General features: G+C 35.2%; 1 protein-coding gene across 1 annotated transcript; it reads left to right on the forward strand.

Annotated features, from left to right (window-relative positions):
* The first annotated feature begins 13,402 nt into the window (after positions 1–13,402).
* LOC114736168 (protein IQ-DOMAIN 1-like) lies at positions 13,403–16,173 on the forward strand. The gene is made up of 5 exons (XM_028923944.1): positions 13,403–13,837; positions 13,943–14,245; positions 14,357–14,605; positions 14,785–14,925; positions 15,054–16,173. Exons 1-5 carry the CDS (start codon positions 13,733–13,735, stop codon positions 15,861–15,863), a joined length of 1,608 nt encoding a protein of 535 aa, XP_028779777.1. The 5' UTR covers positions 13,403–13,732; the 3' UTR covers positions 15,864–16,173.
* Positions 16,174–23,411: the final 7,238 nt, after the last annotated feature.

Raw genomic sequence — 23,411 nt, forward strand, 5'->3', positions numbered from 1 at the left:
GGCGCGATAATTATAAGGGAGTGTGTGTGTGGCTTTTTTTTTTGTTTGAAAAAAAATAGATTAATTTGAAAAGAATGTTGAAAGGTGATGATTATGGTGATGATAATAAGGTCATGTTGCTAAGGATAAATTGCTCTTCATGTAAGGGTCACGTGGTTTGTCGGATAGCTTGAGGAAGGTGCAGAGGCCCATGGGGTGGGCTTTGTCTTATTGTACCAATTAACAGAAGAGCCTCTCTATTAATACTAAAAGGGGGTGACCAGGACATGGGCTCCCCCCTTCACCCCTCAAACTCGCATCAGTACGAATACAATACTTTCACACAGAAAAAGAGAGAGAAACGCCTAATCACTTCACTTTAAGCCAAGTCAAAAAGGAATCTTAACGGATTCTTCATTATTCCGCATAATGTTTATTAATTCATATTATCATACGTAAGCTTTGCATCTTCATTTCGTCACTAGTTAGGGTTAAGGAAAGAGAATGAACCATATGGCAAGGCCAAAAAGCACAGCGTCCTCACAGGTTTATGTTTAAATTATATTGCTGTTTGTAGTGTAGTGGGTTCTCTGTTCTGAACTTCTAATTCGTCATGACTTTAATTCCACAAGCAGGAAATCCCCAAGGGAATCAAAGTACCACTACAGCACTACTAACTAACTGATAAAAATGTTTCATCCTATGCATATATCTTTTTTTTCTTTAAGGGCAGCTTCAAGTTTCAAATGATTAAACGTACGTAAGGTAGAGGTAGGGTTACATTCTGGACCACTTTCTCAGTCTCTCTCTCTCTCTTTCTGATACCGAAATTTTTCCTTTGAATTGAAAAAAGTATATCAACTTTTGAATTTCAAGGTCAGTACTCAGGCAGCAAAAGTTCATATGTGTTATATATATATATGTCTGCCAGCTAAGAATAACAAAAATGGTTCCTACATCACGGAGTCAGTCTAGTTCATCAATTAAGTACGTTCAGATTGATGTCTTTTCCTTGCTTTGCCTTCCGATGAGGAGGGAATTGGAGTATTAATTGTTATTTATCATATGTGTGTGTGTGTGTGTGTGTGTGTGTAGACAGCAAATTAAAATTAACGATGATCAACACAGCACTGTCTTTGCTTGGACTTGTTTGATAGATCAGTTTTATTTCTACCTTCGTCGTGTGTTGGGATGTGGGAAGGTTCGTCGCATGTTGGTAAAACGACCAATGAGAGTGGTGCGAGGTGAAAAGTTGCAAATGTTCTTGATGTGGGAAGTCAACATCCAGCAGCAAATGAGGGGCAGCTCACAACCAGAAACTGTTAAGGGTCATGAAAATTGATTTGGTGGAGTCAAGCGAAGCAAACCATTTCAGATTCGAAAAGTGATCGATACGTAGTGAATGAAATCGAACAAAAGGGAGAGTTGATTTCAAAGACTACCTTTTCTTTTCTCAGACAGTGTTAACGACAAAGACGAAGTGGTCGATGTGCTGTGCAGGCATGTCTGATCTTTCGGAAAAGAATACACACACACACACACACACAGAGGTAAGTGGGAAGTTGAGTTGAAGATAGCTATATTATTTAAGCTAGGTACCGCGATTTATGGCCATGCCACCAACCAACGGCATACGAATCCTACGGCTTAGAGTCGCTTACGTACTTTTTTGTCCTTTGTAAGTTTCTTCTTCTGCCACTTGTGTCATCCGATTTTTTTTCCTCCCTTAGTTTCTTTTCTAAGAAGTTTTTTCCTGTTACTTTATTTTTCATTTACACTTAATAATACTTAAATTTAAATTTTAAATTAATCAGTAACACTAAATAGGGAAATTAAACACGCCGACTATAGTTGTGTCATGAACAAGTTTCTCGCAAGGTTGGTATTGATTAAGAGCCCAAATATGGGACTTTATGCTCAAATAATAATTATTGATTATCGAAGCATATCTCTTTAACTTTGATCTCTGCTTTTATCACCTCTTCATTATCAAGCATAATCTCAGTGATGTGAAACGAGAGATATTCTGATAGGGGGGGGGGGAAGCATCGCTGAGAGAAGGAAACAAGGCAAAATAAAATCTGCATCAATGAAAGAAAAAAGTGGTAGTCTTATTCATAACCATATATCTATGATTAGTTTAGAAAATTTAAAATGCGAGAACAAATAGAAATACAGTTATGTGCTTTTTAATTTGAAAGTTACGAATGAAAAGGAAAATTGAACTGCATAGCACAGCTAGATAGCACGTAAAGATAGATTAGACTAGAAATAATCTCGATTCTGAAATAAGCTATGGCCATTAATTTTTTTCCTTTTATTTTAACATATTGCTTTCTGGATATTACATATTCAAACATAGAATGGTTCCCGTAAGATGCCATGTCCAGTATTTAATGTTAAATTAATATTAATTTAATTATCTATTTTTGCATACCAAGAATAAAAAATCAATCTCATGTTTACAAAAAAAAAATACTTATTGATAGAAAATAAGTCAAAAGGGAGAAGCCTGCATGTGTTCTAATATGCTAAGAAATTAGAAATTATATTAATGGCATAATTTTGAAACAAGAATAGATATATTTTAAATAAATATCGAGAAAAATTAGGATAATTTACTGTAAGAAAGGGACAGAATTAATCATTTTCGTCGAAGTACTCTTGCTAGATTTGACCAGCATAATCCATTTATACAAGTATGTGAATCAATTGCCACTAAAACGTGGCGGATTTCTACACTAATAAGCGTCGTTGTCTCTGCCTGTAACTCTCTTTCACAACTAATGTAATTGATTAGCACTATATGTAGTTTCAAGGAAATTTACCGAAAATATCTTTGTGTATGTTATATAATATTTTAATCAACAAATTAAATCATTTGTATTATTATCTTATTCTCAAATTTATAGAGTCCCTTTAAGAATCTTTAGTTTTATTTTTCCAAAACAGCACCATAATATATATGACACACACACACTAATAGTAATTAATTTTTTTTATTATGGACATTGAGTATATATATTCTTCTCATACATATCACAACATATATATTTATATATATGTATGCATGTGTCTCATTTGCGGTATTTAATTGGGACAAATGACAGATCACTTTTCAACTAATAAGTTTGGTTCATACGCAATGGTTGAAAATTAAACCTCCAGCATCATATCTTATTTAAAGAAGGAGAGTCTCTAGCTACCGCTCATGCCAACATGAATTGGTTCATTGCAATTAATTTTGAATTTAATTATATATATAGCTTCAGCTTATAATCAATATATTATCACAATTCACAGAATCAGTTGCTTGCTAGCTTATTGATAAAAGCTAAATTTTTGTAAATAAATACGAATTTTCTTTTGTATTGTTGGCAAAACAAAGACAAAAGTCAGTGATATTTTTATTTTGGTATGCTTTTTCTGGAAGTGATCATATATCAACTAACAACGCACTTTAGCAGGGTTTCCTTTTATACCACAAATCCATCATCCACGATCGGTTGGTCACTACACGCCATTAAGGCAGTACACATTCATTTTTTATAATTATAATATTTGACGTAGGGAGTGTTTGAATTAGCTTTTTAGACGTGGTTCTATACAGTATGAGATAGATATGTAAGAGAAATTTTATTTCAACTTACACTAAAATATTTCTTTTAAGTGCTTAAAGGTATTTCCAAACACTCCCTTATTAACTTTTCTGGCAAAAAAATAATGGGTTTGTTGGTTTCTTGTTTTGAAAATAATTTTTTATTTTTAAAAACAGAAAAACAAAAAAACTTGTTTGGTAATTTGTTTTTAGTTGATTGTTTTAAAAAACAAAAAACAGTAATATATTTTTAGAAACTAAAAAACCAAAACAACTTTTATATGTTCTTATGTTTTTTATTTTTTGTTTTGAGAAATTTTTCTCTTCTCACTTATTATTATTAGCGACAAATATCATCTAGTTGTCACCTACCAATTGTGGTTTTCTATGATTTTTTTTTCAAACATGATTTTTTAAAATTATTATCCAAATAAATTCTTTTGTCTTTTGCTTTCAAAACTTGTTTTGAAAAACAATTTTATAAAATTGTTTTAAGAATAACAAAACAAAGAACAAAAACAAACAGGCCCAATATAATTAACATATTTTGTGTTAAATATATATGAATTGATTGATAATTGAATTGGTTCTTGTACGTAGCAGAGAAAAATTGTAACTTTCTTAACTTTTACACGTGAATTTCATCTGAGAAAGATTAAGACTTAATTAGTCACAATGTTGGGAGTTTATTGTTCCTCTGACGGATTTCGACAGTAATTTTCTTTAAAGCAAACAATTAAAGAATTTTCGATTTAAACTGTATGGAATCGTGAGGGATGACCTTCACGTTAGTTTATCAATATTATAAAATATAAATTTACAACAAATTTTACCATTGATAAAATAACGACTGAGTATAACTCATTTTTAACATGCTATATATTCTGAAATTTTGCAGTTGGAGGTTTCTGCATCAATCCATATCAATATCAAATATAAAATTTCTTTATATATATATATATATATAGAGTTTATAGAGTTGCATCACAATTTTAAAGTGCGATTTGACAGAACTAGAGGCTAGTCGTCGTTGAGGGCTTATAGCCTCATATCAATACCATTCATGCATCCGTACGATTAGGTTCTCAAGCTCAGCATATGGCATTTTTCTGTCTTATCTTCCTGAGATTCTTCTTCTTTTCTAAAAATTAATTCTAATTAATCTGTATCAATTTGGTATGCCTAGGGTATTAAAAGTTAGTGCCATTATGATCTTTTTTAACTGTATTCTAGTGCAAAAATCAAAATTAAAAAAAAAAAGTCAGAGAACAAGCTTCGTTACAGGGAATTCCCTTTTTTTCTTCCCGATGAACCACAAAATAAATCATTCATCAGAGTCATATTAACACAGCTTTGCAATTCAGTTTGGTTGTAAGCATAAAAGTTGAATGCGCTCTGTCTTTCTTGCTTATTCATTTTTTTTATAATAGTCACCATGATAATTACACAAATTAAAAGATTTTCATTCTAACATGCATGATTGACAACTGTTTTGAGAAAAATAACATCCATTTATTATAAATAATTAATTTAACTAATTTTAAAATATTTTTAATTAATTATCTAGTTTTTGTATTAAAGATCAAAGGTAATATAGGCTACAATCGTAATATTAAGTGTGCTCATTTTAAGAAAAATAATTGTACTAGATGTTCCGTCTGGGATGCTGGGCTGCTAGCTGAATATAATTAAATTATTTGGAGGTGGATGTATATTGGTTTGTCCACTCTTATTTAGGCAATACATTCACCCAGTAACAAACAAACAGCAGAGATCAAACGCTATGCAGTAAATGACGAAGCTTCTCATGTGGATTCGTACGTTACATCGCACTCCTTTCAAATCATAACAATTATTGTCTCCTCACAAAAACATTTTTAAAGTTTGTGTTTCAAAACAAAATCGAAAACAAAAGCCCACAGAAAAACATCGAAATGCATTAATTCAACAAATTGTACAATAAAGCATTACAGTGCCAGACATCCTTTGTTAAATAGATTTCATGCATTGAAAAATATTTTTTTCAACATTTTTTAATTATATAGTTCGGCTGAGATTTCATCATCCAATAAGTGAGTGACAGTTTTTATTTCTAATTTTTTGTCCTTTCTTTGCTGAGATATGTATCTCTCTCTCTTAGATAGTGGGATTCAAGGCTATTTTCCTATCAACTTTTTCAACGACAATAGTCCACCAGAAACCCTATAAACTCACCCATCCATATCCTGCCACGTCATCCAAAGTCATAATTAATGATCCTTGTAGAGCTTGTTTCAAAATACTTTCCATAATACAGCTATAAATTATTATTCAACTTTATCTAGACATAGGGCCACTACTTTAAAAGCAAAATAAAGGCTAATAATCTTGTACATCGCATACCATGCATGATGAACAGTACTCCTACAAAGCAATATTATATTATTGCTCAATATGGGTCAGAAGCGCATTTAGACCGGATGCATTGGCCATCTCAAGTTCCATGTTTTTATTCTTAAAATAAGATTTTAATGTTAATTACCCCCTTCAATTCAAAATAGAATTTATTTAACACACTAATTTATAAGAATAGAGTAATTTATTAAATACATTAAATGTTAAAAAACTTTAATTGCATCTGACAAAAATGAACACCTGCATATATATATTAATTGCTATCTTTGATCTTTAATACAAGATCTAATTTAGAGTGTAACTTACACTACAAAATATATCTTATATTAATAATTGGAGGTAGTAGTTAACTAACTTCCTTCTACACATTACCTTCGCCTAATGAAATTACGAGTTAAGGAAGGGAAATTAATATTTTGTTACAGATTTTATATGAAAATAATATACTGTAATAGAATCTTAAAGTGACACTTATTTAAAAGCAAATTAAAAATAAAAAATTAATATAAAAATGACTAGTGTACTGTGAAGCTCAAAATTATTTATCATCATGCGATTTTGATAATTTTAACTGAACTGTGATTATTAAATTCATAATTTAGTGAGGATAAAATCCCTTCTCCATTTCAAAGAGAGATTAATTGAGAATCCATTGAGCTTAATTAGTGAGATTAATATAATGGTCATTTTCTTATAAGAATCACATTAAAGTAAGTTTGGCAAACATTAATTAAGACCCATTACATCATGACCCATAACGAACGCGATGAAGCCAAATTGAGTCAAGGGATTGGCCGACAAACTTCAGATTAACAACTGGACCTGACTTAATCAGACAATCCTCTCAGGAACCATAATTTCTAATTTTCGACGCGATTATATGTAGATATGCTCTCCAGGCATAAACTCGTTGTTGGGAATGAAGGTGTTTAATTAGATTACGTGCCAGAGTCATTAATTTTAAAGTCATTGATTCCGCGTCAATCGGAGGCTTAGTTGTTTCCATTAGCCAAAATGGTACTCATTGTGAGTTGAGAACCTCAAATCAGTGATCAGGAATCAAACTGGGGAGTTAATCACGGTAGGTGATGTGGGGTCGAGCAGTAATGGGCAGGCAAGGTGTTACGTCTTAATCAATAATTCCAATTTGGAGAGATAATGGAGGCTGAAAAGTGTGATGGGATTAAGAAGAAATACGCCTCTCTCTCTCTCTCTCTCTCTCTCTCTCTCTAGAGATCTTTTTTTTGAGAACCACCAGAGAATTAAAAGCCCAATGTGGCCATTGATGAGGTTAAAAGGTGGGGAAAAGGCAAATGACTTTCTTTTGAAATTTCTTCAGCCAGCCCCCATTTGAGTCCAAAACCCTGATTATAACTTTGATAGTGAGACGTTTATTCTCTTTTTACTAACATCCAGGCAATAACAAAACATAGAGAGGCGTTTTCTTATCGGAGAAAGAAGCAGACAACTCTCACTTTCATTCTGCTTTAATCCTATTCTTGCTAGCTAGCTCCATGTGATTTCCAAGAGATTCCTTAGTTATAATTAATGCTACGCATTCTTTTGCCTCATCATCACTTGGGACCTGATCGATTCATTGAGAGAGAAGGAACTTTTAATTTCTTTCCTTTTCTTTCTATGTTTATGTGTATCGATGAACTTATCATAGAAAAAATTTCATGTGATTGATTCCTTTCTTATCCACGATCATTTTGAGGTTTTGTGATGAGACATTTTCGCTTGCTGGAAGGCTAGCTATATAGCATTAATAATTATAAACCAGGAAAAACGCTAGATTCCTGAGTTACATATGGTATATCCATAGCCTCTCTTTGTGAACACCATTGGTTGTCTTTTGTTAGATGATTTTTATTCTCACTCAAAAAGCTTTTTTGAACAGAGAGACATGGAGGTAAAGATGGTGATACAGTGCCTTTTCACTCTGAACATTAATCGATTGTCTCACTGCATGTAGAATCAAATATGATACCCATCACGCTGTCTGGGCCCTTTGTGTCTCCTTCTCTACAAATACTTATATTTCTTCAGCTCAGAAATATTATCAGCTTTGTCGCTAGTTCAACAAGGTTAACTCAGTCTTTGGGTTGTAATTAATAAACGTAATTTTTAAAAAGGAGGGCTTGAGAAAACTTGTGAAGGATCTATAAAGAGTAAGGGGACCTCGGAATAAACCTATACCCTTCACTTTAGTCAGTGTTCACTGGCTTTTGTTTTTTTTCTTTTAGGCCTGACACTTAAGAGCTCAGTATATTAATATAGAAAGTTAAGGTTAAATCATAGTATATATATGTATATATATCCCAGTGCCAATATAAAGATCTCATTACATAGTACAAGCATTATTTAAATTATGAGGCTTGCCAGGACTCTAATAAATTACGTATTGATTTGTATGATTGTCATAATTAATTTTGTTGGTACTTTGAAAGTTAAGTGTTTAAGAATATTAAAGCGAAAAGCTATTTATTGTTTCGTCACATGATGGCAAAAGATCAGCTTTTAAAAATCGGGTGCTAAGCGTTTGAATAACCACAAACAGGTGGTGGACATGCAGCAAGCAAGCACAGCATTATCCAACTCCCCTGACCCTATGTATGTCGTCTATATGTTTAATTATTTCACTATCTAACTCTCATCACCAGACAAAAAAATTAGCTTGAGCCAAAGGAGATTACAGACTGACTTAATTCTTGAAATTAATTTTAATTGCTGCTGATCTTGTTTATTTTCACAATGTTTGCTCTTAAAAGTCTTGAGGCTTCTTTCAAAATAAACCTACAATAAGAAGAGTGATGCGCTTTAAGGCACATGAAGGGAAAAATTAGATGTATACGCTTAAAATATTTTATTTGTTACTTTTTCCTCATGTAGTTTCTGATAGAATCTAGATGCGATTTTAACTTGCTGATAAGATATATTGATAGGATATATCTCCTAATTCAAATTGGAATATTAATAATGAATAGTTAATCATATCTCTCAATTACTTTGTGAAATACTATTACATTATCCTAATCATTAGGTGCCTTTTTTCTCCCTTTCTCTCGCCCTCTCCTTTCTTGATTATCCCTTTCTTTTATTCCCACACGTATAACTGACGTCGGTCTTGGCCATATTTTTTCCTGTTTTCAGTTCAAATCCTGAACCTCTTACAAGGCCCTGCCACTCATGAATTAAAAAAAAAAAAGAATTAAAAACACGTAAAATCAAAACAAAAGATCACATAATATATATATATATATAAAATATTATATATAGTTTTAAACAAGTGACGCGCCGCATGTTCCACGGCGTACGAAATCCATTCAAGAAGCACGCAATTCAAGAGAAATATGAAATCGACAGCGACAAAATGTGTTATTAGTTATATATATACACACTGATTAATTAAAACACCAGAATTTTATGACCACACACAAAACTTTCTTCTGTAAACAAGTACAAATCCTGCATGTTCTACCATCCAGCTCAGTCGATCCATGTCTAAGGCCACACACATGGCTTTCAACTTTTTTCACAGAAGCTTATGATTAAAAACAAGCAAAGAAAGAAGAGGAGATAATGTTCGTCTAATTCAGCATTATTATAGCTAATTAATCTATCTGTGGTACAACAAAATAATTAAGGTGCATTTTGATTTGCTATCTAACTCAGTACACTGTATACTATATATATCCATATATAGATAGATAAGCCTAACCAATGGTTCATAATAATTGAGATGGATAGATGAAAGATATAGTGAAGTGTTGTAAGAAGCAGACAGGAGTGATACATGAAGGAGATGGAGTTGCAGCCAAAATGGTGGTTATATTACTGTCGACTACTTTTACGGCAAAACGGTACCGTAGCATCGCATTGATTAAGTAACATGACCCCAATGTTTTTGTCATCTTTTACTTCTATCAATGTCAAAAACCCTAGCGAGAGGGAGAAATTAAAACAGAAACGTGGAGTTATAATAATTGAACCTGGAAGGAGGGAAAGAAAAAAGGAGAGGTCAAGTTTGTACGTGGAAGTGACAAGTCTTCCTCAATCGTATCCAACTAAAACAACGAATATGATAATTGGCGAAAACAAGGCATGCTTCGCTTATATCATTTCTTGCTTTGGCCATATCATTTGTCTCTTTCGCCCTTGAGGAGTTAGATTAGGGTTTAGTAACTTTTGGAAGGACTCATATGCATTTATATACGTGGTTTCATTGAAATTTCTTTCATTCCGAGCTATTCCAATAATATATGGCAACTGATATCATCGTGATATCATCATTTCGTTATCTGTTTTGGAGTATATATCATATTTCTTTGACGAAATAAATTTAAGCTCAGACTTCGTTTTCTGCTTTGAAATATGCGTACGTGTGTACTCTCCCAAGTATAGCATTTAATTTCTTCATATGTATAATCAAGATTGTTATTGATGTGACGTTAATTGATGTTTAAAATATAGCTCTTGTTAAATTTGATGATTGATCAATGCTTTCAACCCAATTCAATGTTAGTATCAGGTAAGATGGTAATTAATCTCTCTGACGTTAATGAATTAATTTGAAGAAAAAGCTCTTGTGAGAATTTGGATTTAGTAGCACTAAAAGTAAGATACTGTTCTTGATCTGACGTAAATTGATTAAAGTAAAAGGCTCTCGTAAATGGGTGTGAGTGGCATTAAAAGTTTGCAGTCCACTTCAAACAATGTAAGGTAAGATTGTTATTGAACTGGCTGACGTTATTAGTTGATTATGAGGAAATTAAAAGGCTCTTACAAAATTTAGTGTGAGAGGCTGAGAGCCATGAAAGTTTAGAAAAAACTGGTTAAAATATACCTATTTAAAAGTTTTATTAGTTAAGGGGACCTAAATTTAAATGAGCATAACTCCTTTCTAATTGTTTATAAGATATTTTTAACCATGGGCAAATGATTTTTGTCTTGAATAATTTTGTCCATAGTTGAACATATGTCATTTACAAGTGAACAAAAGCTGCATTTGTTGAAGATGATTATAGAGTTGCATCAATCAGTACAATTTCTAAATGGAGACGGTTAACAAGACTTTTCCTGAAGTTTACGCTCTAATTATAGATTCAATGTTAATATAAGGTGAAGGTATTTTTATTATAACCTGAGGACGTTAATTAATTGAAAAACATGTGGCAAAAAATAATTAATTGAAAAATATATCTTGCTAAATTCGGTATGAGAGGCAAAATAATTGAAAGCTTTCGTCCCAATCCGATGTCCATCAATTATGAAGGCTTAAAGATTATTGGAGTAACTGAGTAAGAAAGCAATATGATCTCCACTAATTTATTTTGATAATCTTCAGCTTGCTTTTACTTTGGTTTAAATTAAAGCTTTTGTCTCAATTTTGTTTTCAGGTGTATTTATGCATGTGATTTCCATGAAATTTCATTGATGTCGAGCGATGTCAATAATATGCGGCCACTGATATCATCGTGATATCATCATTCCATTATCTGCTTTGGATTTATACACACACACACATGCTACGGTCCTTATATAAAAGCTATACAATTAATCTGATAATACAAAAAAATAGTTAAATTAGTTATTTATCATAAATGTGTATTGATTTAGTTATTTATCATGAATGTGTGTTGGTCTTCTTAAATTATCCTCTATAATCATGTGTATTGGAATCCCTTTTGGTTGGATTCTCTTTCAATCAATAGGGATGTTTTGGAAAAAAATGAGAGACAAAATAGATTATGATCTTACATTTAAGACTAAATTCTAGTTCTTGTATTAAATACTGAAGGTAATATATCTTATGTCGTTTGAGAAATCAAAATTAGCACACCCCCATTTATACACATTTGAAATACGTTTGTGAAGAATAGTACTCCCTCCTATCCTATTTATAAGCTTCAAATTGGAGGAGTGTGATCTATTTCATAAGCTTTAATTTGGTGTTTGTCTTAATATTTAATGCACTTTTTTCTCATTTCATCCTTAATTATTCATTCTCTCTCTTTTACCATAATATCTCTTATCACATTTTTCCAAACATGTTCTTTTCTTTTTTTCACATTATTACAAGGGCATATTTAAAAACAAAAATATATTTTTAATCTATTTATTATTTTTAACTAATTATTTATTATCTATAAATTAGTTATTTAAAGATTATAATAAGTTCGGGAAGGAGTATTAATTAGCCCAAAACAAAGGCGCTACTGAGAGAGAGACCAGAAGAATAAAGAGGTTGTTACTTTCTGGAGCATGACTAAGCCCAAAACAAAGGTGCTACTGAAAGAGAGACCAACAACAGGAAAAGGCATTTCCCCTTCTATGGCGTCTGGCGAACCATCATTCACAGATGGGCTCAAAAGTTATGGAAAACAGACCAGTGCTGTGATATGCCTCCTATACCTTTAACAATTCAGCCCAATGGGCTTGTTCTTGGGCCTGATGATAATTGTGCGAAACGTGCATTGGTAGAGAAGACCCATGTAGCTTTGGAATATGCACCAAACTGGGCCCCTTCTAAGGTCTGGGACAGCGAAATGAATGAGACCATATGGGCATAATAATAATAACAAGAAGTAAAAAAAATAAGGAGGAGGGAGAGAATCTAGGACAGTTTGACCGGTCTTGGGGAGAGAGTACAAGAGCAGGGCAGCGGAAGCAGAAGAGGGAGAGGGCCAAGGTTGAGCATCACGACAACCACGCCCATGTGACTCCGCCAGTCATCAGATATGTGCTGCTCCTCCTGTTTCTTCGCGCTTTATAATCCTTCTTTAAAAAAAAAAAATCATAAAATTGCTGAAATATTATCACGTCATCAAATTATTCTTCATATTTGTCTAAGGAATCCATCTCAACAGGCGCAACTCTGTTTTAATTCTTTTTAACGGCAAATTTTGTTACAAACGCTCGTTCGGTTCGGGAAGTTGGCCGATTCGAGTGGAGCCCACATGTGCACCTGCTCTGGTGGCCTCCTCGATCCCCCAAATCCATCACCCCCGCACACTGACTCACCCATTCACCAGATTATTTACTAACAACACCTTTGTAGAGTATATAATAGCCCCTGCCTGCCATCTCGTCTCTCCAAAGCTCTTCCCGCTGCTTTTATAATATTCCTATTACGTACTCTTTCCTATATATTAAATTCTGTAAAATCTGCTTCTGCTGTCACCTTCCCCCTTCCAATAACGCTTTCATTATTATATTTTAATACTGCCCCAAAGGTCATCTTTTTCCGCATCTTAAATTTCTTACCAAAAACTTCATCTTTAACCCCACTTTCATTCACTCCCTCCCTCTCTTGTCTGTTTTCTACTCTATATATTCCTGGTTTACCAAATAATTTCATTGATCCCACCCACCGCCCAGTGTATTAATTCTTGAATTTGATGCCTGAGTTTTTCGATAATTTCATTGACCGCACGGTTCGTTGAATGCCAACTATACAGAGGGGGGCTTTTCACGATCCGAGTCATGAGGATAAGCTTACTGCACCGTTCCCTCCCTTGCTTTCGTACTGCTACTGAATTATATGAGATTCCACAAGATTGAATCTGTGCGTCACTGTTATAATACGCCGGCCATTTCTCCTCCTGTTAATTTTCCTTCACTCTCTCTCTCTCTATCTTCCTTTCTCTCTGTCATCTAGCTTTCGCAGTTTCTGGCTTTTTCCGCGCCCTGTTTTTTAGCACTTCTCTTCTGTGCAGTACATGTGATGTAGCCCGGTTTTACTGTACGCATTTCTCTCTGATGGGGAAGAAGGGAGGTACCTCCTGGTTGACCGCTGTGAAAAGGGCATTTAGATCTCCAACCAAAGACACTGACAAAAGGAACCAAGAAGAAGACGAAGACAAGGTAACTAGCTCGCCGCAACTCGACTTCGATTTTCCCGTTTTCCCCTATCAGCCATTTCTGTTCTTGTCAAGAAAGAAACATCGATTTCCTGAACTCTTTTTGCAGAAAAGAGAAAAACGACGATGGCTTTTCAGAAAAACAGCGAATCAGGACGCTGCGGTGAGTATTCAGCACACCCCAACAAAGGAGAACCTCGATTCGGCTGCCACAACTGCTGGTCGTGCTCCTGTGCCGACGGTGATGGCGACGGATCAGAACAATGCGCTTGCCGCGGCGGTAGCAAAGGCTGAAGCGGCCATGGTCACCGCTCAGGCAGCAGCGGAAGCTGCTAGGTTTAAAAGGCCTTCGAATCAAGCCAGGGAGCACTATGCTGCTACGGTGATTCAAACTGCTTTTAGAGGATACCTTGTAAGTTTAGCTAGATCTGAGTTCATACATAAAATCCTTCACACCTTTGATAAAACGGCTATGAGAAGAAAAGAAATGAAAGTTAACTTACAGATTTCTTGAACTTCCAAGGCAAGGAGGGCACTTCGAGCGCTTAAAGGGTTGGTGAAATTGCAAGCTTTGGTGAGGGGTCATAATGTTCGGAAGCAGGCAAAAATGACCCTTCGGTGCATGCAGGCTCTGGTTCGAGTGCAAGCCAGAGTGCTTGACCAGCGCTCGCGGTTCTCCCACGAGACCAGTAGTAGAAAATCCACATTCAGTGACACCAACAGCGTTTGGGAGTCGCGGTATCTTCAGGATATTTCAGACAGGAGATCAATGGTAAGTGAAGAAGTGAGCCTTTTCATTTACTTTTTGAATGAGCAATTATGAGATGGGTAAAAAGTAAAGACCAAAAAGTATCTTTTCTGTTTCTTCCCAAGTTGTTTGTCAAACCACAGTTTCAGAGAAGTGTTCACTGATGTAAACATATTCCGTTTGAATTTGGTTTTTGGTCGCAGTCAAAAGAAGGAAGCAGTATTGCAGACGACTGGGATGAACGCCCACACACAGTTGAGGAACTTAAAGCCATGTTACAGCAGAGGAAAGAAGCAGCAGCTATGAAGCGTGACAAGTCATTGTCTCGAGCTTTCTCGCAACAGGTTCCTACATTACGCTGCTTTTCCCAACCTTCTGTGATTTTTTTTCCTTTCTCTCTCTGTTTTTTTCCCTTCATTTTCTGAAGTTCTTGAGCTGATATTTGATTGTATATCGGATAACAATGTCATAGCTTTTGAGAAATGGTTGGAACTCATCGATTGGAAATGAAGATGAACTGGAAGAGAGACCGAAATGGCTGGACAGGTGGATGGCTTCAAAGCCATGGGAGACCAGAGGAAGAGCTTCGACTGATCAAAGAGACACCATTAAAACTGTAGAAATTGACACTTCTCAGCCTTACTCATATCTGGGATCTAACTACAGAAGATCACATCCAAATTATCAATATAACCCACACCAACCCCAGAGACATTCAGTGGCTTCCCCACTCCACAGAAGCCACCCAAATAGCTCTTTTCATCAATCTCCTGCAACCCCATCTCCTGCAAAATCACGGCCTATCCAAGTCCGGTCTGCGAGCCCTCGATGTGGTAGGGAAGATAGAAGCTACCATACATCTCAAACCCCAAGTTTAAGGTCCAATTACCATTATTCTGGAAGTCTGTACCAAAATGGAAGGGTTGGAACGAGTATCAGTGGCGGGGGTACGTTGCCTAATTACATGGCTGCAACTGAGTCTGCAAAGGCCCGAGTTCGGTCTCAGAGCGCTCCGAGGCAGAGGCCATCTACGCCGGAGAGGGACAGGGCAGGATCAATAGCAAAGAAGAGGCTTTCATTCCCCAATGCTCCAGACCCTTATGGTGTTGCAATGGGTTATGGAAATTATGGGCATAATTTAAGAAGTCCAAGCTTCAAAAGCGTGAGTGCTTCACACTTTGGGTTGGAGCAGCAATCCAATTATTCTTCTTGCTACACCGAGAGTCTTGGTGGCGAGATTTCTCCATCTTCAACTGGTGATCTTAGAAGGTGGTTGAGATGATTAGAAGCCAAACTCTGATAACCATTAACGAAGTGTGAGAGATCTGCAGGTTCTTTGTCTTTGCCGGAAACTTGATATCTTTTTTAAGGGGCCATCTTAATAAAAGATTTTGATGCGAGAATTAATTTTCATTGACCCGCTCACCCTAAATTGATTGGGGGTGGCCTGAACTAGATGTAGGAGCTGCAAAGTTGCTAGGAGGCTGCTGATAATTATTGATGTGTGTTTATCATTCTTTTCAATGAATTCTATGGATTGTCCTGTGAAAAATAAGCGTAATCTCCAGTTTCTCAGAAATTTTCCCTGTGCTTGTTCCATCTCTCTCTGTTTCTCATCCACTGGGGACGACAACAAATCAATAATTGTTATGAATGATCACGCACAATTAGCACAATGTCCTTGCTTAGCTGTGTGGATAAGAAACTTCCTTCAATCTAAAAGATGCCAATTTATACTCCATTCATACTCAAGGAAATTACTCGCCAAAATCTTAGATCCATTTGGTGCGTTGAAAATAATCCAGTGCTATTTTGTGCCACCAATTTTATGTGATAAATAGTAACTTTTGCTCTAAATAAAATTCCCTGCAAAGCAGGCCTAGTGTGCAGTCGCGAGAAAAATGAGGATGTATATGTGAAAGATAATTAAAGCTATTGATGATACCAGTCGTACATGTTATTCCAAGATGAGCTTGGGGCTTGGTTCCCCTGATGCTAATAAGGGAAGTAAGGGCATGGAGCAGTACATTTATGAGCGGACGCTGCATCGTTTTGTGATATCAACCTTTGCGAAAGACAAGTGTTTAAATTATAAGCATGACCATGTAAACAGATACATAATTTTCTCATATATTTACTTCTATTTTTATTTTGAAGAATTTTACTTATAAATAAGATTAAAAAAATCTTCTGTCATAATACTCACTATTCCGATTGGATTCTTTCCCCAAGAAATTGTTGACAATTATTTTCACACAGATTAATAAATGTAATTAAAATTTGTCAATTTTGTTAATTAAATACCTACATGTTTTCCTTTTTTTTTAAAATTATCCTTGCTCAGTAAAGTTTATTAAATTAATGCAGCCTTATCTCTCTTTACGTAATTAATGCTTATATAAATGTGTTAAGTCCCTTGTAAAAAGAATCAAGCCTCACGTAAAAATGATGGGAGTATTACTAAACATTATTGTCACATTAACCCGATTGATTGTTCTCCTGGTTCGATTTATACGAAAAGATAGAAGATTTTTTTTAATCTTATTTATAATTCACATCATTAAATTTTTACATAATTGATAAATATACAATTTTTTAGTTTATTTATCATTGTATAAATTGTCATTTTGTTAACAGGTATATGTATTAAATAAATAAAATTAAAAAGTTATTAAATTTAAGATAGAATTAATAAATTTTGAAATTATTTTTATTTCTGTAAAACATGTTAGAAATACCGGAATTAGAAAAATAATATGTTAGCGGCAGAGGGAATATAGTTTATCAATTCATCGTATCAACGGGTCTGCTCTTTGGAGGGGGGGGGGGGAACCCAGACGAATTAGCAAAACGCGGAGGCGAACAATCCAAAACACAGCGAAGCGAGTCAAAGTGTCCGGATTTCAGTTTGTAGCTGGCAGATTGATATGGAATGATTACATAAGAGCTGGAGATTGGATTGGACTTTGGTGCATTCATTTCATACGAAAGTGAAAAGGAAAAGCATATTTCTATGACCAAAATAAGAATATTTGTTGGATGCTTAAAGCAACTCTATTAACTGTGTCTCCTCGCTCCTCTCACATCGATCAATGATTTGTACTTCTGCACAGTACACCCCACTTGGATAAAATGACCCTTTCATCGTCTAATTTGACCCAGAATTTATACTTTTTTTTAAAAATTCAGATATGTTAGTTTGAAAATAATCACGTTCAAAGCATTGAAAAGGATCAAGTGTCTCTCAACATGAACTCAAATCTTAATTCATTAACTTGTATACTAGTTCTTATGCTATATTCAACTCCTATCTCTTTTGGCCCCAAAAAAAAAAAAAACTCCTATCTAATTTACACCTTGACTTTTTCTTTTTTCTTTTTCTGGTATGCTACTCCATCTTCCTGTGACTCTCATTTAAGGTTTTCGGCTGCATCCAAATATAACTGGGCCTGAGTCCGGGAACAAGCCCGATAATGAAATCGATGACGTGACATTCTTGCCCGCGGATGAAACCAGAAAAGTCAAACCTCGCAAAGTTAAAAATATGTATGATCAAATGATAGTCGTTCGGCGAATTGAATACGCATCCAAGTCAAAGGATGTCATCTGTAAGGAATATATAATAAAGGGCTTAAATCAGAATGAAAGCATATGAACATTATCTTCTAAATAAATAAAAAGGAGTGAAAGCAATGTTTGACCAAACGCCGGAGGAAAATACGAGGATTTAAAATAATGGAACAAATATTTTGCATAATGAAAAATTCTGAACTCACTGAAATTTGATGGTGATTTTACGACGATACAACGTGCTTCAAATTTTATTTTGTTTAGCATAAGAATTTTTATATTTTAAAATGCAAGCATTCTTGGTTAGCATATAATTGCAAAACTCATAATTCAAATTTTGTTGAGATAGCATTTTATATTAAGTGAGACCAACAGCGTTCAGATTAAGATGCTAAAAATGCATTTTATAAAATTAAAAAATTATTAAAACTTGATATAAATTCATAACACCTTATGAACTTTGCCAACCAAGGTGTGAACGGACTGGCTTTGATTCTTGATTATGTGTGTGTGTGTGTGGCGTGCGCGCGCAAGTTATAGCACACTATGGTATCGTCATTCTTTGATAGTAATTTATATCTGATTTATGACGTGACCAGGACATTTGTTTGAAGTCAAATTCCAAGGCGCTCCATCATTTCTCTCCAAAAGCTTCCAGCTGCTCTAATATTTATGCATATATATGCACATTATCGCTGGGCTAATACACTGATACTTCTCCAGATAACAAGGTTACAGTGAAGTTTCAATCAGCCATGAAGGTGCTCAAAACATCCTCTCTCATCATCTTCTTAGTTCTCGTGAATGGGGTTTTTTCGTCTCCCCCAGACGACCCCGTTAAATGCATTTCCAACAACACAAACTGCATCATCACTAACGCTTATGGCGCCTTCAACGACCGGAGCCCTTGCCGAGCATCCCAGGTACTGTACCCAGCCACCGAGAAAGAGCTTATTTCCATGGTGGCTTCGGCATCAAAATCCAACACAAAAGTGAAAGCAGCCACCAGGTATTCCCACAGCATCCCCAAGCTTGCTTGCCCCGGAGGCCAAGACGGGATCATAATAAGCACCAACAAGCTTAACCATGTAATGAACGTTGATGTGGTAAACAGAAGAATGACGGTTGAGAGTGGCGTGCTTTTGAGAGACCTGATCAGTAAGGCGGCCAAGAATGGGTTGGCGTTGCCGTATACGCCGTACTGGTGGGGATTGACGGTGGCGGGACTGTTGGCCACAGGGGCTCACGGCAGCTCTCTGTGGGGAAAGGGAAGTGCAGTTCATGAGTATGTGGTGTCGATGAGGATTGTGACGCCGGCGACGGCAGACGAAGGGTATGCCAAGGTGAGAAGCCTGACTAAGTCGGACGAAGAACTCAATGCAGCCAAGGTTTCGCTTGGGGTTCTCGGAGTTGTTTCTCACGTGTGTCTTCATTCGTCTTTATCATCTCGTCCCATTAATTTACAAATATGATTTACTGGTTGATCAAATTCATTACTTATTTAATTTATAAATATGAACAATCTCTCTTCCACATCGTTTGATCCTCAAATAAAATAAATGGTTCTGTAGATTAAAAATAACTCTTATTATATACATACATATATATATATATATATATTTAGCATACATCTTCTATCTAGTACTATGCTACTTCCGTGCCATCAGAAAAATTAATCCTCACTTTTGACGCATATGCTTCATGTGTCTCGCCAAACGAAGTTGTTCTCCATCTATTTGTGTTTAATTACTTTAGCTATCCAGTGATATAAATTAAATTTATTTAAAGTTAATTGGCACAATATTTGTTCATGTTTATATGGAGATTTCTTTCTTTGCAACGCATGCAGAAGTCATTCAATTATTTTAATTTTACTAAAATTAATTGAGAAAAATGTAGTTATGCAAGTGGTGGTTTTAATTTGCAGGTAACCTTACAATTAGAGCCCATGTTTAAACGATCAATTACGTACGTGACGAAGAACGATTCAGATTTGGGAGATGAATTGATTGGATTTGGGAAAGAGCACGAGTTTGGTGATGTGAGGTGGTATCCTTCACAAAAGATGGCTGTGTATAGAATTGACGATCGAGTTTCCATTAATCAGTCTGGAAATGGTCTCTATGATTATCCCGCACTTGGATCTTCTACCTCTGCTCAATTAGCTGCTTTCAGAGGCACAGGTTATTCATAGATACAATTCATTCATTGCAATTAATTTGCTGTAGTTCAACCAAATTTATATTATGAAATGTTCAAGTCTTTCCAGAAACTAAACTAAGGAGAAGTTGAATTTTCTGTAACAGAGGAACTTCAAGAAGCAACACGGGACGCTAATGGAAAATGCCTTAATGCACAGTTGGCGACTAGGACGGCTGAGGCATCCGGTTATGGCTTGACGAACAACGGTAATCGTTCTTCTTTCTCATTTTTCACTCACCCATTTTGATAAGCACGCTACGAACACTTTTTTCTTCGTCTATAGTTGATTTGACCAGCATTAAAATCACAACTTATTAGTTTCTTTCCGCACAAATAGGAACAATCTTCACTGGATACCCAGTGATTGGACAAAACAATCGCTTGCAATCATCCGGGTCATGCCTAGATAGTAAAGAAGACGGATTGCTCACTATATGCTCCTGGGATTCTAGACTCCAAGTTGCGTTCTTTTACGAAACAGCCTTCAGCATCTCCTTGTCTAATCTTTCAAGCTTCATCAAAGATGTGGAGAAACTAGTTGAATTAGAACCACAAGCACTGTGTGGATTAGAGTTCTACGGTGGCTTCCTCTTGCGCTATGTCAAGGCTTCAAGTGCTTACCTGGGAAAAACAAAAGATTCTGTGGATTTTAATTTTGTATATTACAGAAGTAAGGACCCACTGACTCCTAGGCTTTTTGAGGACACTATTGAGGAGATTGAGCAGATCGGGTTGTTCAAATATGGAGGTTTACCTCACTGGGGAAAGAACAGGAATTCTGCATTCAAGGAAGTGATCAACAAGTATCCAAATGCACATAAATTTTTAAGTGTGAAAAGAAAGTATGATCCACAAAGAATTTTCTCGAATGAGTGGACGAATCAAATTTTAGGATTAAGAAAAGGGAAAATGATACTGAGAGATGGATGTGCTCTTGAAGGTTTGTGTATATGCTCAGAAGATCATCATTGTGCTCCAACCAAAAAGTATTATTGCCGGCCTGGGAAGGTTTATAAAAAAGCTAGAGTCTGTGCTTTTGAAGGTTGAAATTGATATGAAGAAAAAGTTTTTAGTGGAAGAACGATTTAAATCAAAGGGCTTTTGGTAGTGAGAATGTGTGATATTTTATCTTTGAGATTTTTTTTTTCATCATCTTTGTAGTAGAATAATAATGAAATATTGTCATTTTAAATAAATGATATTAATTTCTTTAATAAAAGAACTTTAATGATTTTCTGTAATTTATAATGTGACATGTACTTCTAGTTTAATGCTATTTTCTTAAATTTAATCCCTAACAACTTCAATCACAAGATATATAAAGTAGTGAAGGTTTTCCCTTATGAAAGTGTAAATTCACCCTTTTAATACTCATATTTTTTTTTTGGCTAAATATTTGATATTTGATGGTTAAATAAAAAAATTTCAAATATGATGAACAAGTTATGAATTTATATCCTAATGGAAGCGAAGTTGTCGGTCAATTGCGTGACGTCCTCGGACTTTTTTCATTAAACATTGTATATATTGTTCTTTTTTCCCTTTTTGTTATGCGGTATATGTTGTTCTTAATTCTTATTACTCCCATTAAGGTTACTGTTTGCACCCAAATAAATGGGCCTGGGTCCAGACACCAGCCCAATAATAAAACAAAATGGATAATATTAGTATCACATTCTTGTATCCACAGATGAATGATTTTGAAAATTGTGAGTGCTAATGTAAGTGGCAATTTTCTTTTTGTAAAAAATCAAAATTTGGATGATGCCACATTAAGGATTATGTCCTGTGTTATTAGGTTTAACTCCTATATACTGTAACTTGTTGATTTGATCTAGTCATATAATTAACTATTGTGTGGAGGAAATATATAGATATAGGTGACTTTTAAATATATTTTACATTTGATGAAACACAAAAGTCGAACCTTGCAAAGTTTAAAATATATTCAAAGGATCAAGTTGAACATTGTTAATGTTGTAGCTGGATGCAGTTGAATGTAATACAGGAGTAGAACGTTGACAACTGTTAAAACAAATTTCCTTCTTGCTTGTTTTTTTTCCCTCCTCCACTGTGTTTTTCTCTGTATATCATCTCACAAGCAACACTTTATAATAATTTTAAAGAAAGGATCTTCTTTCTTCTTGTGGATTTTGTAAAGTTGCTTTGAGTAACGAAATGCCATTGTTCTGCATGTTTCAACTCCTCTGGGATCATATTCATCCAACTCCTTTACAGACTTTTTCACATCCAGGAGGGGATCCCCATTGGTGAGGAACTCAGCCAAAGTACTGCCTCTGCGCAAGTGAAAGCACAGCGAGAAAACATGAGAAACTGCTAAGAATTTAGATGCAGTAGATCGCATGCGTTTTAATTAAATACAGCCCTCGTTCAGTGAAAAGGTTGTGTGCCATAATCCTTCGCTGATATTAAACCATTCCTCATGAAATTTATAGAATTAAAATTAGAATTATTAATTACAAGGATAAAACACCTGGGGTCCATAATTGAACTGATATGACCAAGTAATGGATTATTAAAAGAAAAAAGAAACTTCCTTATCACATTTAAAAGAGAAAGAGGGTGGGGAATTGGAAGTGCAACATCCATGGCAAGATGAAAATTCAACAGATTGTGTAAGAGTTGATCTCCAACATGCACATAGAGAGAGTACAGGCAGGCATGAATCATTAGCAATCAGTTCTCATATAATAAAACCTACGTCCAAGGGCATAATTTATCACAGTTGTCTTCTGTGCCTACCTTTCAGCATCAAATCTGTTGAATCGCCTTCCATTGTGGTGCAGTGATCCCCTGATCTTCTGTTCCGCAGAAGTTTGCTGACGATAAAGAGCACATACAGCCTTTGAGGATCCTTTCCAAATGCTGCAAGCATGTCAGCCTCAAATTTCCACTCCCTTTTCTGATCTTATTCCTTTGGATTTTGAAAGAATCATCTTATCCCCATCAGATACATCATGTGAATCAGAGTCGACGTCATTATCAGATACATCATGTGACTTGCCAGATGTGTCTTCAGATGCAACAGGACCATGAG

The sequence above is a fragment of the Neltuma alba genome, unplaced genomic scaffold (genome assembly GCF_004799145.2).
Source record: "Neltuma alba isolate B1F8T4 unplaced genomic scaffold, ASM479914v2 tig00013316_pilon, whole genome shotgun sequence".
NCBI classification, from domain to species: domain Eukaryota; kingdom Viridiplantae; phylum Streptophyta; class Magnoliopsida; order Fabales; family Fabaceae; genus Neltuma; species Neltuma alba.

Excerpts from the sequence above, each read along its gene's own strand:
- LOC114736168 (XM_028923944.1), top strand. The coding sequence starts at position 13,733 with ATGGGGAAGAAGGGAGGTACCTCCTGGTTGACCGCTGTGAAAAGGGCA. Across the intron at positions 14,606-14,784 it reads TTTCAGACAGGAGATCAATG|TCAAAAGAAGGAAGCAGTAT; the intron begins GTAAGTGAAGAA and ends TTTTGGTCGCAG. Across the intron at positions 14,926-15,053 it reads CTCGAGCTTTCTCGCAACAG|CTTTTGAGAAATGGTTGGAA; the intron begins GTTCCTACATTA and ends ACAATGTCATAG.